Source organism: Hemibagrus wyckioides, linkage group LG20 (genome assembly GCF_019097595.1).
Source record: "Hemibagrus wyckioides isolate EC202008001 linkage group LG20, SWU_Hwy_1.0, whole genome shotgun sequence".
Lineage (NCBI taxonomy): Eukaryota > Metazoa > Chordata > Actinopteri > Siluriformes > Bagridae > Hemibagrus > Hemibagrus wyckioides.
In genome coordinates this window covers 17,146,142-17,164,617 of record NC_080729.1, presented here as the reverse complement: position 1 = coordinate 17,164,617, position 18,476 = coordinate 17,146,142, and the positions used below count along the sequence as shown (strand labels likewise).

General features: G+C 37.5%; 2 protein-coding genes across 4 annotated transcripts; one reads left to right on the top strand and one right to left on the bottom strand.

Moving 5' to 3' along the window:
• Positions 1-2,361: 2,361 nt before the first annotated feature.
• foxl2b (forkhead box L2b) lies at positions 2,362-7,775 on the top strand. Its single transcript, XM_058372803.1, has 2 exons — positions 2,362-2,573; positions 2,687-7,775. The coding sequence occupies exon 2, from the start codon at positions 2,692-2,694 to the stop codon at positions 3,601-3,603; it is 912 nt and encodes a 303-aa protein (XP_058228786.1). The 5' UTR covers positions 2,362-2,573; positions 2,687-2,691; the 3' UTR covers positions 3,604-7,775.
• A 1,351-nt stretch (positions 7,776-9,126) lies between these two features.
• LOC131370578 (ATP-sensitive inward rectifier potassium channel 10) lies at positions 9,127-17,254 on the bottom strand. 3 transcript variants are annotated; one of them, XM_058417935.1, is made up of 7 exons: positions 17,236-17,254; positions 16,464-16,603; positions 13,534-13,852; positions 13,112-13,323; positions 12,837-12,968; positions 12,339-12,516; positions 9,127-12,154 (listed from the first exon to the last, which is right to left on the bottom strand). In XM_058417935.1, the coding sequence occupies exons 3-7, from the start codon at positions 13,850-13,852 to the stop codon at positions 11,766-11,768; spliced, it is 1,230 nt and encodes a 409-aa protein (XP_058273918.1). In that variant the 5' UTR covers positions 16,464-16,603; positions 17,236-17,254; the 3' UTR covers positions 9,127-11,765. The 3 variants fall into 3 exon arrangements, with proteins under 3 accessions (XP_058273918.1, XP_058273916.1, XP_058273917.1); XM_058417933.1 differs by lacking the exon at positions 17,236-17,254 and adding an exon at positions 17,077-17,216; XM_058417934.1 differs by lacking the exon at positions 17,236-17,254 and adding an exon at positions 16,966-16,984.
• Between the last annotated feature and the right edge of the window lie 1,222 nt (positions 17,255-18,476).

Sequence of the window (18,476 nt, the reverse complement as noted above, 5' to 3'; positions counted from 1 at the left end):
TAACCTTGTTCAAGTCGCCTTGGTGAATTGGGTCTCGTTGTAGGTGTTAGGGTTTACAAGATTATAATTCTATAATTAAAATCCTGCATTAATGTCAAACCAATTACTGTATCTGTCAAAACCACATCTATCAAGAGTAAGTGAACTTTGACTGCAGCTCGTATTTCTTGATCCCTGCAAAACTCCTTCCAGCATCAGAAAGAATTACATGCAATGTCTAGAATCTGTTCAAGAAACCTAAAAAAAAAATTAAAAAAAAAAAAACCTCTGCTGTTATCTTCAATCTCTGGATCGTTATGGAATATCCATCAAACAAATGAAGTAGCCTGAATGTCAGTCCCACATAAAGTATACTAAAGATTTATGGATCTATTTTTTTTTCCCCAAGGCGCAATGCATTATAGTAATTTGACAGGCGACTTGTTGGAAGAAAGGCTCAGAGCTTCCCATAAGTTTCCTGTCGCTGATAAGAAAGGTAAACATGGTCTGTACTCTCAAAGACCACAGACACACCGAGCAGCACCTTCAGGAAGAGCAGCAGTGCACCGTACAGCTTTGTAATTTAAGGCAGAGGTCAATCCTGGGCTTTACAAAGTGAGGAAGCTCCCGCCGATTCATTAGAGCTCTAATAGGAGCAGTAAGCCATGAAGAACACAAAAGTCCAGTAGGTAGTGTCCAAGTCATCTTTTAAAAACTTAAATAAAGATTTAGACTTAAATCACCAGCAAAATCTTGACGATATCATTACAACCAACTTGCACTTACCTCAAATAACAGGCTACAGCAAAACATAATCTAATAATCTCATACATCATGTTAAGTGATTTCAGATGCTCTCAAGCAATATCTGCCATGACATTATGCTTATCTTCTCGTTTATATTCCGCTATGGCTTTCTCAACACTGCAATAGTAGCCTATGGGCTGACTGGTGAGCTTTAGTTCAGGCCAGGCTAAATAAAATGAAGGAGATGTGCGCTGTCCGGCTGACCTGCAGAGCTCATATCCCTCCGCATTCCTGCACTCTGAACCATAAACATCCTCATTTCAAAGCAGCAGGCAGGAAGTTTAAAAACCGTTTTAAATCTCCCTAAAATATCACACTTTGCTTGCAGGGATTCAGAAATGACGTCTTGCAGTGCGGGTCTTCTTCGGTTGTGAAACTGAAACAGCGCCTAAAGCCTTTACTGTTTGACATCATCACTTTTATTTATTATAATCTAAAATTCATATGATTTATGATGGATGAATTTATAGCTGGGTAATTTTGTAAAAATTTGTTTGCAGTTTAAAAATGAAGCAGTAGCAGCGTGATAGTATTTTTCCAGTGGGACAATTATTATTATTATTATTTTTGTTCTTGTTATGGTTGTTGTTAACAGATCATACTAATAAGGTACAGTACTAAGCTGAATATATTTTATTTAACTCTCTCTCTCTCTCTCTCTCTCTCTCTCTCTCTCTATATATATATATATATATATATATATATATATATATATATATATATATATATATATATATATATATATATATATATACTATATTTATATGAAATATATGGTTATATACCTATAACAGTTATATAAATGGACTGTAATGTGTTTTTAGTGTAAAGTGCACTATATGCACTTTCCTATGTAATATATACACATAAAATGTGAGAAGGATGCTTAAATTTTTTTTTATAGTATCCTGAGAGTGTACTGTTATTGTTATTATTATTCATTTCATTATTATTATTATTATTATTATTATTATTATTATTATTATTATAGTTGTTGTTGTTGAAGACTAAGCCCATGTTTAAGCCTTTTCTATTCCATTTTTCCCTGGTCAATCAAAAGGGAGGTGAGTGGATGGAAGGTGTTGACATACAGGACAATGCTGTTGCACCTGCAGAAGTCCGCCACTGAGCCTCCTGTTGCATGCTCCTCTATACAAACCAATATATCTGACTGCCCAGAAAAGACATGCCTTTATTAAACTTGAATATGAATCTAATTGACAAAACAAGAGAATGATCCGGGTAATTAACTAAACTACGTTAAAAACAAAAGCCCCAGACCTATTACATTAAGGTCTATCTTAGTCCATTCATTTTCATCATATTAAGAAATTCTGAATAAGCTATCGGATCGCATAATCTTAATGTCTTAATGTGTGGAAACGAAGGCGTGTCTGTTGTTTTACCAGATGTTTATCCAAGACCGTGGCCAATTTTACCTTAAATGAGGAAAGTGATACGCTTGCCTTCAAGAGCCGCCTGTTAGTGGAGAGAGAGAGAGAGAGAGAGAGAGAGAGAGAGAGAGTGACGAAAGCGGAACATGGAGCATCGTCAGAGAGCAAGTCTGTTGGCGAATAGGATGCGCCAAACGCAGAAGAAAGCGCCGTGAGAGCTATTAGAGGTAACAAGCGGCAGAAGTGCGCGGCGCAATTTGGAGTTTGAGGACACAGAGTTGTGAGAGGCGCATATACATCTCTGGAGAAGTTCTTACCATTTCCATGGCGCTTCAGTAGTTCAGGCCGTTAAAAAGGCATGTAAAGAAGAGGACATAAATCCTAAATTACCAGGTACATGAGCGCACACAGAAGTGCCTCGAGTGGCTCGTGCCTTTTATCTCCGTTGTAACCTGTCTCGATTTGTGTTTTGTGTTGATGTTTGGTTTGTTTTTGTTATGTTTCAGGAGCGATGGCATCTTACCACGGCTTAGAGGGTGACGCAATGGCCCTGATGGTGCACGACACCAACGCGGTGAAGACTGAGGAGTTCGTAAAGGACGAACCGGTCCGGACCGAGGCGAGCTCGGAGAAAGCGGACCCGTCCCAGAAGCCGCCGTACTCGTACGTGGCCCTCATCGCCATGGCCATACGCGAGAGCTCGGAGAAGCGCCTGACCCTGTCAGGCATCTACCAGTACATCATCAACAAGTTCCCTTTTTACGAGAAGAACAAAAAGGGCTGGCAGAACAGCATCCGCCACAACCTGAGCCTGAACGAGTGCTTCATCAAAGTGCCGCGCGAAGGTGGCGGAGAGCGCAAGGGGAATTACTGGACGCTGGACCCGGCGTGCGAGGACATGTTTGAGAAGGGAAATTACCGGCGCCGGCGGCGGATGAAGCGGCCGTTCAGGCCTCCCGCGGCTCATTTCCAGCCCGGCAAGTCTCTGTTCGGCGCAGACGGCTACGGTTACCTGTCGCCACCTAAGTACATGCAACCGAGCTTCATGAACAACGCTTGGCCGCTCCCTCAGCCTCCTCCTCCGCCGCCACCGCCGCCCATGTCGTCCTACGCGTCGTGCCAGATGGCGAGCGGCGACGTAGGTACCATCAACGTGAAAGCCCTTTCCTCCGCGTCCTATAACCCGTACTCCCGCATGCAGGCCATGGGCCTTCCGAGCGTCATGAACTCGTATAACGGCATGAGCCATCACCAGCACCAGGCGCAGCAGCTAAGCGGAGCGCCGTCCGCGCCTTCACCCGTACCAGGCAACAATGCGGCGGGGCTCCAGTTCGCCTGCGCCGCGCGTCAGCCCACCGACCTCTACTCGTACTGGGACCACGAAGCCAAGCATTCAGCTTTGCACTCTCGGATTGACATTTAAGCGGAAACGAGAGGCACAAAACTGGAAACTGCTTGACGACTCAGTGTTGTGAACGTTTTCTAGGCCGCCTGGGAGGTCTCTTTTTACATTTCTTTTCCTCTCGAGACTCACACGGAATAGAAACAGAGTAGCTCCGAAGAAAGCAAAAAAAAAAAAATTCCCTGGGTTGGATTAAGCCTTGTAGAGCTTCAGTTGATAGATGCAGATGTTCATTTATCATTATGCGTAATTCAACACTGAAAAAAATTGGCTCTGAAGTGCAGATCTCGCTTAAAAAGGGTCTCGCCTGCACACTTATAATTTCAATGTCAAATTAGCTTTCACAGCACAGAATAAACACTTGCATTTTTTTTACTTACAACAACAAAGATGAATGAACTTTCACAGGGCCTCTCTGTGTCCAGATGGGCTGATATGAGCACAGAGCGCGTTCATTCGCAGACAATTTGTATGATTTTTAGTTTTCGGCTCGTGTAGCCTACAGTGCGCCCATGCAGATATAAAACTCTAAGACAAAAACACAGCCCTTAAGTCACTGTGTAAAAATGAGCTGTGTAAAATTAACTTCATCCAGTGTTTTAAAATGAAGCTGAGTGTGTTTATATGATTATTGTGAGCCCTAACGTAGCCCCAGTCTGTTGTTTACTCCATCCAGTGTAGATTAGTCCTGTAGAATACTGACATAATAGCTTTTTAGATCCTTGAAAATTAATCTCTGTTTTTTAAAAAAATCACCAGACCAGACCTCTTTTCGTTGATATATATTTTTTGATACTTTACTGAAATATTGACATTGTTGGGACCATGTTAAATCGGCACTTATTTTAAATAAAATACTTTGGTGAAATATTTCTTTGTAGATTAATATTCTGGATGTGCATAAATAGTAAATAGCCATCAGGCCAGTCTTATAAATATTCTTATAAGTTATAGTGAAGGTATAGTGAGCCAAAAATACTAAGATTATTTGTTTTTCGTAAAAAAAATATATTTTTTAAAATGTGTATTTGAACAGAGAATGCGTTTTGACTGTATAGTAAGTAGACCATTGGAGTCTTTTAGAGATTGCTGACAACCGTTCAGTATACTTTCTTTAAAATATGTAGTAATTGCGGAACTAACGACACACAGACATTTTCAATCGTATTAAAACAGTTATATTTGACATATTAGAGATATAAATTGTTTTCGCGCATTTTAATAAAACGTCAAATTACATCTGCATGGTTTTAAAATGTCGGATATTCTACAAACTCGAACATTATAAGCTGTTATATAAATATAGCATCTGTGCTGTTTTGACGTTTCCTTCTAAGGCTAAGATAAATTATTTTTTTTTTTTTATTTTAGTGAAAGGTTTTCTTTGCAATTTAAACATCATACACGCACTTTTCAGTTTTCAAAAACAGTGCAAAAGTTTAATATGTAAAGCGAGGAAGCAAATAAATATACTATAAAACTATATAAATTATGTATATATTGATTGTGAGGCTAACCGTAAATAAATGCAAATATGACAAAAATATTTTTTTCCCCCTAAAACAATAATTACCTAATAGTCTTGCATGACAAATCGTGCAATAAATATTTCAAGTGAAAATCATCTCCATATGGATTTGGGCGCTGGCAGTAGTTATACAGTAGCTAGGTTTAAAGAACACTGCTAAAGGCATAAACAAATTGTAAATAAAGCTGTCACTAGACTTTTTAGGTCAGATAAGGGACAAACCTATACTGGAAATGGATGGGAGGAAAAATCTGTTGTACAAGCTGTTACTTGGTTAACATATTTGATTGTAGGCCTTGTGGCTTGTGCCCTGCGACTGTAAATGTGGGAAAGGGAAATAATTTTAATGAACGTTTTTGCGCATTTCACATAGGGAAGTTGTTAGCTAATTAGTCTTATGGAATATATATATACATTTTTTAAAAATGAAATTATGTTGACTTGGCATATACTAGAGTATATTTTAAGCAGGAAAATTTGGTCTAATAAGGAGTTATATATATAAAAGTCTGTACTGCTTAAATAGCGCAAATGTTAATTAAAATGCCGAAATAAGAATATAGAGAAAAACATGGCGGAATCAAAATATAAATATATATCTTGACTTGCGTTTAAGCTCGACAGAAAAATTAGGCTGAAACTAAGGTTTATTAACCCTTTATAGACCAACTGTTATTTGAATATTGCAGGCCTGTTTTTTAATAGAGTTTTTTTTATATAAAAATCACAATTAGCAGTTTATTTGTTTAAAAAGCAAGAAAACTAGAAAGAAAGAAAGAAAGAAAGAAAGAAAGAAAGAAAGAAAGAAAGAAAGAAAGAAAATAAGAAAGAAAGATAGCACCATTCCTCAAGGTCAACGTCAAAGTTTACCACTCCACTGGGCCCTTTATTTTTGTTATATGGTTAAAAGGAGTCCATGTGACAAATGATTATGAAATGATTATCTTATATATGAGGTTGAACTCTTTAAAATGTGTGTGTGTGGGGGGGGGGGGGGGGTATGGGTTCTGTTTTCTATTGGATATAAAGGCATATAGTTTATATAATTGCTTGTCATATTCTGGGTCAGGTCAGACGTCAGTGCGGTCTGTTTACATGCATTTGATCATTACTGATCATTTTATTCGGAAAGTACCATGTTTACACTGGCATTTGTCATTATTCTTCAAACAGAGCATCAAAACAAACGCGAAAATCCATAACCTGCAACGTCGTCAGTGCAGATCTGGAAATGTATTTACGGAGCACGTGCTGTAAACAAATTCTTAAGAGAAAATGTCAGTAAACGTAAACAAATTCGTAAGAATTTGCGTAAAAATCCAGCATTGGTTGTGACAGTGATGTCGGGTTGCTAGATATTTCTATATTCTATATTTTATATTTCTAGCTCCTAATAAAAATTCCACTACTTACTGTGGATTTTTAACAGATCCTATGTTTTAATTTAGGAAATCACGAGCACATGCAAAATTGCAAATAAACAATTTGCAATTGCGTCTGTAATAATTCCCATTACTATGCATAATTATATTAATAACACAACACACATTCGTCTGCTGCTGCAAAATATTTTAGTCCTCAATTTATTTATTTATTTATTTATTTATTTATTTATTTATTTATTTATTTATTTATTTATCTAAACAGAACATTTTACTATTTAGCAGAGTCGGGTTTTTTTCTTTTCTTTCCTTTCTGCCTGTCATGGAATTATAATAGAGTTGAACTCTGAAGCTTTCACCCCGAATCCATTGAAATAAAAGAATGGGGGTCATCACTATTTACAGTACAATAAACACTGATCGGAATGCAGGCTTCTCCCTGGCTTCTGCAAGTCCGGGAATTGTTCAATATTACTGAAGAGAAACTTTCCAAAATTCTCAAATCACATTTGTTGTCCAAAAAAAATCGCTTACATAAGATAACTTCTCTAACTGACCCCTGACTAATACAGGATCATCAGTGTATCCGGGCAAACACTAGGGCATAGAAGAATTACGTGTATTGTGCAATTATATGGACATATATTTTTTGCATTTTAATATTTTGGCATTTCTTAAAAATATTTTTGTAAGGAAATTATTACAATTTCACTTCTAAAATACAGAATAGCTAATGTTATTCTAAAAAACCACAAATTGTTCCCTAAATTAAATTTAATTCCAGTTTGTTATATTAGAATTTTATTCTATTTCGGAACATTTTATCGACTTGAACTGATATGGATGATTGAAAATATTCATGCATGCAACTCCTGAACTACCCCCCCCCCACACACCCAAATATAATATTTATATTTTTTATTTCATAAAAATAATAATGTTGAAATGTAATATTGATGATTATCTTTGGAATTACTAAATTAATCGCTAATTAAATTAATACTTTTTTTTCCAATATCAACTAAATGCAACAAGAGCGCTTTTAGGAATTTGCAAACGTGAAATGTTGCACCGTGAAGCACTTTCTATCTCTAACCGATAGAGGGCGCCGCTTATACTGACTTCCAATAGCGAGTAAACTGTGCATGCTGCAAACTGCAAAATTCACCGAGTATCTGTGAACAGATCTGGAAAAATTAACAAACAAACAAACAAATAAATAAATAAATAAATAAACGAACGAATGAATGAAAAATAAATAAATAAATAAATAAATAAATAAATAAAAATGTAAAAAGTACATATACAATTGCGTATCCATCATAAAATCTGATATAATTTAGGATATTTATTTATAAGCATATTAATTAGAACATATATTTTCTCCCCTTTTTTATTATTTATTTCTCTATTTGTTTATTTTTGGATTCCTTGGCATTATGATAAGGAAGCTGTCAAGTCCGACTGCAACGGCGTCCTTATATTTATGAATTTGTTAGACATCTGATATGACTTACAATACCTGCTGCTTTGAAAAATTTGTAAAATAAAACATTTGTAAAATAAAACAATTATATATATATATATTTATATATATATATATATATATATATATATATATATATATATATATATATATATATATATATATACATATTTATAAACACAAATTAATAAATTTATAAATAGCTGGATAAGTCAGTTGAACCTCTTTTACCTCAGATTCATGAACTTGGTGTGAACCTCTGCAGGTCCTGGAGGTCGCAGCCCTGTGGAGGCTTTGGTTATTAGCTCAGGAGTGTCAGGTGTGCTTAAAAAAAAATACTAAATTGCTTATTAAACATTAATATTTCAGATGGACTACATGGGCCTATACATACTACATTTGTATGCTTAAAAATCCAATAAATATATTAAGAATATTTTCATTATGATATTTAAATTGTATGAACGCAATTCTCGGGAAAAATTCAGTTTAAAATAATATGTAATAATATAGAACGAATATTTACATAATACATATGAAATAAATAAATAAATAAATAAATAAATAAATAAATAATAAAAAAAAACTACAATAGAAATATGTGCATAAAAGAAAAATATATGTAGAAGAATTGGCAGAAGTCAAATAAAAAGAAGAAGAAAAAGAAGAAGAAAAGAAACAATACTACATATACTTATGCAATAATTATTTTTCACCCTTTTAAAATACTTCACCTTCAGTTTTTTCTAGTGATTTATGCATTATTTTGTAAATATTAAAAAAATGGATATTTGGTGGCTTGAAGCACGCAGCGCACATTGCTGGCAAGGAACTAAATGTTTGCTAAAATCTCCAGAAAGCCGCACTCCTAAGAGAATCCAGGCCCAGATACAGTTTAATCAGGGCCCAATAAAAAATGCTAAATTGTCTTTGTTTAGATCCTGAGTCAAACCTTAACGGTCATTTGTGTCCAATGGGTCTTTAATCAAACACAGATCTTTTTTTGCCTCATATCATTAAATACTATGATCAGCTATTTATATATATATATATATATATATATTTTTTTTATTAATATGTGCATATGTGCATGACAAGAAAATTACTAAACAAAAGTTGGACAGCTCTCAAAGACAGAAAATGTGCAATCAGTTAGAAGCGGGTTTTATTGAAGATCCAGCGACCACAATGAACAGCGCATGCGCAGAGAGCTCATCTCATCCTCAGTGCAGTGAGATCTACAGCTATTTGCTTTCATTTTTTGTTTCTTAGAGGCCAAGTTGTATATTATGAGTCAAAAGGTGAAATGGGACTATGTTTGACTATTTGGAAAGGAGGTGGGCATCTTCTTCTTCTTCTTCTTCTTATTATTATTATTATTATTATTATTATTATTATTTTAAATAACACGATCTCTACATTTTCTAACTCACTAATGTAAATTCACTAATGTAATATTTTTTTCATCATTCATACAAGAACACTGAATCTTTTCTGAATCTTTATCTGTAACTGGATCAAAAGCTGAAAGCTGATGACCCTGATTTGCTCACGCGGTGTTAAGACTAAAGCTTATTAGATTTTTTTTTAGCCTAAGAATTTGGACTTTCTGCTGAAAAATCAACTAAACTCATGCTCAGAAAAATATATACATATTTTTCAGAGATGCTGTACCATGACCACCATGGTGCTGTACCAGGATCTCTCGCTCTCTCTCTCGCTCTCTCTCTCTCTCTCTCTCTCTCTCTCTCTCTTTCTCTCTCCGTCCTTCCACCTCTCCACGTTTCTTGCACTTCAGAAAAGGCAAGGTGTTCCCAAACATCTCAACTAAGTCATATTCTCTGAATCAAATCCACATGTCTTTGGGTTTAAGAGCTCTATATCCAATGACACTGCGAACATTTTCATTTTCTCTGATTATCTGATTTTTTTTTTTGGGGGGGGGTGGACAAAAACTCTTTTTGTACTTTGATGACATTCATAGCTTTCCTGTAGAGAAAATACAAATTTAAATACAAGTAAAAAAATAAAGAAATTGTGCACCACTGTGTCTCTAACCAGGATAAAGTAACTTCTGAATGAATGAATGAATGAATGAATGAATGAATGAATGAATGAATGAATGAATGAATGACATGACATGACATGTTTACCTTAATACAAAAATTATAGACATAATTGTTTCACCTTTTTTCACGTTACAGCTTGCCTTTTTTGCATAAAGGCTCTTGACAGCATCACAGATTTTCATATGCAGATTATATTCTTGATATAACCAGGAATCATGATGGAATTATTGTACACCACAATGAATGATACTATTGTTATTCTGTTATATGCCGAGTCACACATCAGCACTGGATCTTTATAATGCAGCTGTATGCAGTAAGCATACAGAGTATACTGAATTCATGCAAATCTGGCTTCCAGGACATTCAGTTTTTTAAAAAAGACTGCATGTTTACAACCGGGCCATTTTAGGTATTGAAATTCAGCACTTGATTTTATTGCATTTTTATTTTCAACCACATTTCAAATACTGTTTAAATGTGGCTGCTTGATGTTGCACCACTTACACTTTGGCCCTTGTGTGTCTAAACGCTTCCATATTTCCCCCCATCCGAAGAACCATAACCCTTCAGCTACTACTGCCGTTTATAGATCTATATATTAAAAAAAAAGTGAAAGGAAAATAATTTTCAGTTAAAGTGTAGTTCCTAGAAGCAGACAAACCCGTTTTTCACCCCATGCACTTCTCCTTCTCTAAATAAATTCGCAGACAAATAAACGGAGGAGTGTTGCAAAAAGAGGAACTCATGACTTTCTATCTATCCCTTTTTGACCTCTTGGGAATTTGAACTTAATTTTCATTTAGATTAAATCCAGCAATAAAAGCTTTTGCATTGAACTAACAAGTTTGGTATAGTATTACAATTCTCTATTGGCTTGTGGTTAAGAAATATTGACATATCACATGAAATGACTTAGGGAGCTTGGCTTATGTACAAAGTGATTAAATGATATCCTAGCGATACAAGGAATAAACTCAAAATGCTAAAGAATAATTTGTTGATATTAAATTCTGTTATTATATTGTACTGTGGTTTGTTCAGGAATCTTTAACAGGATAGCTTTCGTTCCCAAAGAAGAACAGGAAGGGTGATGAGGTACGATGACTATTGAAGTTTGTGTGCAAACATGTGATGTATTTCACCTTATTGCTGTATTAATGAAATGATTCACAATGTAATAGACCTTTACTCTATTCATTTACTGTGTTATGTGTGTACTCTCAGCATTCAGCACCATAATGACTCCTGATTAAGTGACAGTTCATTACAATTAAAAGACAACACAAAACAAAATACCCCACATGACTGAACGTGTTCAATTCAAAACCTCTTGCTCACAGTAACATTTCAGTCTCCGTCATGATCTGGATCTATCTAAGTTGTTTTTTGGGCTGGTCATCATTATTGTTATTTATATACTCTGCAGTGATCAGACAAATTACAAACGTTTAGATAAAACGTTACATTGCATCTTTACTAGTGGCACTAAGTGTGGCCACTAGAGGGAGATATTGTCTGTATTGTAAAGTTAAATAATGATTATGTACACAGAGTCTACATGATAAAATATCTATCAAGTCCCAGTTGTATGAGTAGTTTAACAAGACTTCACTGTTACTCCTTTACACTTTCTACACTAGGATCATGGCTTTTTGTTACTTAGGTCTAAGCATGGTATTTTCCACTCTGTGTGTGTGTGTGTGTGCTATAATGTGTTACACATTGCTTATTCTAACTCCTGATGGACTCCCATCTCTCCCCCTTGCCCTATCCTGGCCTGCTTCTCTATAACTCAGTTCCAGCTGTATCTTCTCTGGATCTCCTCCTTCTTCATTACTGTGGTAATTCTGCTGGCTGGTGGGTGAGGACTCTCTGAAAATGGGTGGGGTCTTGGCCCTGATAACTTTGTCAAAGTAAGCAAGATCAGCAACGTATTTCCCCAATGGAGACAGAGAGACGATGGGTGGGAACTCATAGCCCCACAGAATCTCTTCAGGCAGGTAGGATGTGCGCACCTGGCACATGGCAGATGTTGGCTCCACTGTGGAGCTCATCATCACCAAGAGCTCAAAATCAGCCAGCTCAGGCTCGGTCCATCCAACACCTGAGATACATAGGGAAAGTGAGCAACAGAAAGAGAAAGACATAGAAGGTGATGGATATATTAGTTTAAAAGTGGTGTGTCTGAGAATATACAGGAATAATTTACAAATATTTATGCAAATTTAAGATTTCACAAGCCTTCATTTTCAGTTCAGTTATTATAATGAGGGTAAGTACAAGTGTACCCTTGGCAGCCCACTCTCGGAGGGGACTGTCATTGTCGATAGTGTGGTAGAAGGTGAGTGGGAGGATGAGGAAGGGGCTCTCGCTGGCTGTGTCCACGCTGAATGGGACATTCTTCTGGTCTAGGCGCACTGTCTCGCCCTCTTTAGGTGCACAACGCTGGAGCAGCTTCCCAGTTACCTGTACAGTACAGATTAGTATCACTCAGGCACATCCAGTATAAAAAACGTTTCCTTCATCATACTGTGTTTGGTTGTCATAGAAGCACAGTCAGCAATAGGCTGATCCAACCACTGTGTAGTTGTGCACACAGTTTATGTGTCTGTTTTGATAACACAGAAGTTTTTTTCTATGTTAGCGTTTTTAGACTAAATACGTGTGGAACAGAAATGCCACATTTTTGGTGGCATAGTATAATTCAGTATAGATACTGTAAGTAAGTCTATGCAAAAAAAAATCTTGATGAAGGAAAAATATTGATACCTCCTACAGTTAGTTACCTGACAGCCCAAAAGGAGGCTCTTGCGCATGTTGGCCACCCGGATCATAAGACATGGCTGCCCATGGTGATTGGCTATTACAGCTTGCTGGCTGAAACGCACTGTTTCTCCACGTTTCTTGGGCCGAGCGACCTGACAGTTAAGTGTGTGAAAAAAGTCCTTCAGAGGGGCCTTGCCACTAGCATTGAAGGCATCAAACACTCAGCAAATTATTGGTCATTAGATCCAATGTACATTCTTAAATATATGATAAATCTTAAAAATATGATACACACCTTGGCGAGGAAGGTTCCTGTGATGAAGATCTCCATGCCGGTGGTAATCAGAAGCTGGATAACAAGAAGTACAATGCCAGATGGACACTCTTCTGTGATACAGCGAAAACCATAGCCAATGGTCGTCTGTGTCTCGAGGGAGAACAGGAATGCTCCTGTTAGAGTCTGCATCTGCATCACACACAATGTGTGGTTGGCCGGAGGATCAAACTCTGAAGATGAAGAGCCAAAACACAGAAAAACACTCAAAAATTTTGCCTTTCTATCATGCTTGTTACTCTGGTCCCCTAAATCTTCTTTTTTTCACATTCATCATGATTTCCACCTATATTTCTTGTATAACTGAGTGGGAGTAAGATTGTTCCAGGCACAAAACTAAGGGGACATGTTTTGACATTTTTGCCTGTCTAGATGTTACTCACCCAATAGGTCTCCATGCACCAGAGCCAACAGATACCACAACAGGCCAAAAGCGAACCAGGTGCCCACAAAGGTTGCACTGAACACAAGCAACTTGTATCTCCACTGCATGTCCACACAGGTCGTCCATGGATCACGTAGGTATAGGGCGTGCTGCCCGCTCACGTGCTCCACTCGCACGTTGCTCCGTCCATCTTTGGACATTAAGCGCCGACGGAGTCGTGATTCAATTTCACATCCTGTCCCTCCAAGAAGTGGCTTCAGGGCATCTGTCTGTGTCTGTGAGTGGCACACCTTCTGCCCATGGAGTGTTGATGTCATCTGGAAAAAACAACAACAATCTATCATCTCAATACTATACCACTTCCGATACTAATATAGTAGTTCTGTAGTTTTACACAGAAATCTTACAGTGGTAAGATCGCCAAATCGTAAAACATTTCAAAATTGTTAAATTCAGAAACGAAACTTCACCCGCTGCCTTGAAAATCTCATTACAAAATGCTAGTATGCTTTAAAATATTGTGATTGAGAAGACGGCTCATATAGTAAATTAGGTATTTACTAGTTTGGATGGTGAATAAGTGTACAAATAAACTAAAATGCAAGTATGTACACAGGTAAGAATAAAAGTTGACTAGTTTGTGAGAACGATATTTGTCCTTTCATTTAAATAATAAAAATTTTGCGTGTTACATCTATACCACAATGCCTCATCTGACCAAAAGCACCTGGCAAGCTGTGTTTATCTGATGAATTAAAACAGGAAGGCGTATTGCTTTACACAAGATCTGCCTTAAGCACACAAAGAGGCTACTTGTTGTGCCACAGAAAAAAAATGAATGAAAGGGAAGGCATTAAGTGACCGAGAAAAGTCACTTTCTCCAAGTTCCCAGGCTATTCACCCATCCTTTCCTCTCCATTTGTATCTGTCCTTCTGCTGCTTGTTATCACACACACCTCTGTGGTCCACTTATCTTTGTTTGCTGTGTGTGTTTTTGGACTGACTGGCACAAGTGGGATTGGTGCAAACACTCTAAAATCCAATTTAGACTCTCAGAAGCATTTATAAAGTATTTGTGGTTTTCTTAATATAACTGTGTTGTAATTATAGTTTCCTCAACATGATTTTACATTGTTGTATATTTGGGCATTAAAACCTCAATGTACATTTCCATAGCTTAGTGAAAAGTAAAACTGACTGTTTCAGTATTTGAACCTATCTTCATTGTTGTTTCATTACATAACATAACAACTATTATTGGCAATGTTCCTGCAGTTATGCAAGCTGCAGTGTTTATAATTACAATAGCAGAATACTAATTTCTTTCATGAAGGTCACTTCTGTTGCTCTATCTCTTTTACACTCTGTCAGCATCTTTGTCTGCCTATAAAATGGCCTTGTTTACCAAATGTGATCGGATATATAGCAGTCCACTATGATCCCACAAATTCACAGATGTTCTAGTGAATGAGGAATCTCTCGGCACTTTCTTCAGTTACAGGATCACAACTTTTGCTACCTCTTTAGATCTTGCAATCGCTTTCGTTCTGCTTCTTTCTTTCATTCTTGCTCAGCTCTTTCTTGCCCCCCCCCCCCCCCGGGTACAATGGATTGCATTGTTGAAAGTGCTGATGAAAGTAACAACAGATCAACAACAAACATTTTTGTAGTCGAGCAAAACACAAACCCAGACAGGCAGATACAGAAAGAGAAGCAGAGGGAGAGAGAGAGAGAGAGAGAGAGAGAGAGAGAGAGATGAGGGTGGAAGGAGATGTAAGGCGAAAGCCAAAAGGCCCTTGTTAGTATTCAAAGTGGATAATAATCCCCCTGGGCTAAGCTCAAAAGATCCCTCTCTTCAGCATCCCTTTTTGCCATCAAATCTCTCTCAGCTAACTAGGTCCACGCTAGAGCTCAGTCTGTTCTTGGCAAGTGTGAATTGAAAACTTTCTATAGCCTCCTAGAATGAGCAGCTTTCACCTGGGCCCAGGGTTTTCTGACATTACACTTAATTAGTTATTCAGCTCATGTGTTAAGCTAAACCTTGTGCTAGCTTGTTCTTCTTCCTGTCCTGTGGTCTGACACGTCCTGTCAGGATGCTGAGGCAAGTGTGTGTGTGTGTGTGTACACAGTGTTTAAACAACACTGCTGTGAACACTAAGTAAAATCATATTAACACACACACCATCATCGGTGCAGAGTTAAGGTGTGGCCTGGAGTAGCCACACCCACACACCAGACTGTTAGCAGGTCGCTAGTTATACATTTCTGGGAAATTTCTGGGGTTAAGAGTGGAACAAAATCCATAGTAAAAATCTCCTCTTATTTAATCTACACACAATGTTTCTATGGATGTAAAGTGCATCACAGATCAGACGTCTCTGAGCTCATCTTTCTGTCTATTCTCCCTGAGATTTCCTATGGGTTCTTTAGTTTCCTCCAAATATCATTCCACTAGGTCTGCTGGCGACCGTAAAGGGCACTAAATAAGAATGAGTTTGTGGAAAATGTCCATGCATGTTGTCCTGCAACAGACCAGCATCCCATATGGAGCGAATTCCCTCCTCAGACCCAGTGTTCCTGGGATAAGCTCTGGATCCCTGATTAGAATAAAGCAGTTACTCTAGATGAATGAATGAAGGCACTGATAAATGAATACTGAGGGTAATTTCATGTAGACATAATTAATTTGTAATATGATAATTAAACAAGGATGTACATACAGAAATAAAAAAAAAAACTGGTAAAGTTCCCCACAAATTGCTGTCAAGCTTCGTGGGTTTGAGGGAAAGTGCTAATTGGCTAACGTCGTTGCTGACCACTTCATTTTTAATCTTTCTGTCTCACAGAGAGTATGAAGTTCGTATTAAGACGTAATTTGTCGATTTAAAAATAGATTAAATCGCGTGAATGCTTGTCTGAAAAGCTTACCTTGTCGTTTTGCTTATGGTTGTCCACAGAGACAGGCAAAAACTAGCATCAGGCGACCGTTGGCGCTTCAGCTCCTCGCGCTTATTACTTCATAACTTGTGCTCGCGCGCTTCGCGCCACGCGCGTTACATCCACACAGCCTGAGGTAAAAAAAAAAAAACAGAGGCAAAACCTGAGGTAGAAACAGACTTCCGTTAATGAGGAAGAGGCACAAGTTGTTGCTCTTGCATCTCTCTCTCTCTCTCTCTCTCACTTTGTCCCCCTTGTGAGGCAGTTGATCTGTGATAAGCCAGGCAGCTGATGTGAATAATCATGAATAAACCCATAGACACACAAAGTTTTAAAGGGAAGAAGTTTTAAAAGAACACACTTTTTAGATTTATTAGAACCTACTGTCAGCCACAAGTACAAAAAAGGGTAAAAAATCTTCTCTGTAATCACAATGTTCACAATATCACCTGTACAGGATGTGAAGTATTCACTTAAGACGATATACACTGACCAGGCATAACATTATGACCGCCTGCCTAATATTGTGTTGGTCTCCCTTTCGCTGCCAAAAACAGCCCTGACCCATCATGTACTTTGTATTCTGACACCTTTCTATCAGTACCAGCATTAACTTCTTCAGCAATTTAAGCAACAGTCTTTTGGATCAGACTGCATGGGCCATCCTTCACTCCCCACATGCATCAATAAGCCTTGGTCGCCCGTGACTCTGTCTTCGATTCACCACTGTTCCTTCTTTGGACCACTTTGGATAGATACTGACCACTGCAGACCGGGAACACCCCACAAGAGCTGCAGTTTTGGAGATGCTCTGATCCAGTCGTCTAGCCATCACAATTTGGCCCTTCATCAAACTCGCTCAAATCCTTACGCTTGCCCATTTTTCCTGTTTCTAACACATCAACTTTGAGGACAAAATGTTCACTTGCTGCCTAATATATCCCACCCACTAACAGGTGCCATGATGAGGAGATCATCAGTGTTATTCACTTCACCTGTCAGTGCTCATAATGTTATGGCGGATCAGTGTACAATACACAGTACACAATATACAAAGACAATATGCACAGGATACATGTGGTACTCAGGGCAAAGTACACTTATTGTATATGCATAAGTACACATTAAGACATTGTTTTGTGTACTATACCCTACTAAACTCACCAACAGCGTTTTTAGAGACCCAGGGGATGGATGAAGTAGTATGAGGAAATGTTTTTGACTGACTATAAAGCAAGACTATAAAGTAAATAGTTCTGGATAGGACATCTGTTAAATCTGCTGTAAATGCAAGTGTGTTCATGTCAACCATAATGTATGGTTTTTTAATTTCTGTAACTTGACTCTGGAATACTGTTCTGTGTGGAAAATTATAGTTGGAAGGTTGTCTTGCAGATTTTAACCTTATTGTGGTTATTTGTTTAACATGATGTTAAGTCATTCAGTCACTCAGATTTCTGCGTGTTTAAAATTGAAGAAAACTTATGGGTATTTTTTATTTTCAAGCAGCCAGGCTTCCCCTAAATGTTTGCTTTATGTGCTGCAGGATGAGAATTTGTCTTTCATTATTTGCACTTGAACTTTACCAAGATGGAGGGTAAAGTTCAGTTTGTAAGGATGTTATCCTAAGTATAACAGGATGTAAGGATGTGTGAGATGCTTTTTATTTTAAATCTCATCATATAAAATCTACAGGTCTAGTTTTGCTTCTTTTGACTCTTTTGATTAGGCAGCAGAGCTATTTCTTTTTAGATCTGCAAAACGTTAACATTAGTCCATATGACCACTAGGTGGTGGTCTATAAGCTTCACAGCTGTTGGTGTCTTGCCATCGTCACACTTTGCTAGCTTGGCAGTTCACATCTCTAACCAAAATCCTATAAAGACCCCTAAGACACTGACTCTTTATAAAGCACTAAGCAACATGACACCCGTGCAGCTTTCTCAAAGGTTTTTAAACTCCTTTTGGAAACACTTCCCGACCTCATTTCCCCCCGAACAGAAC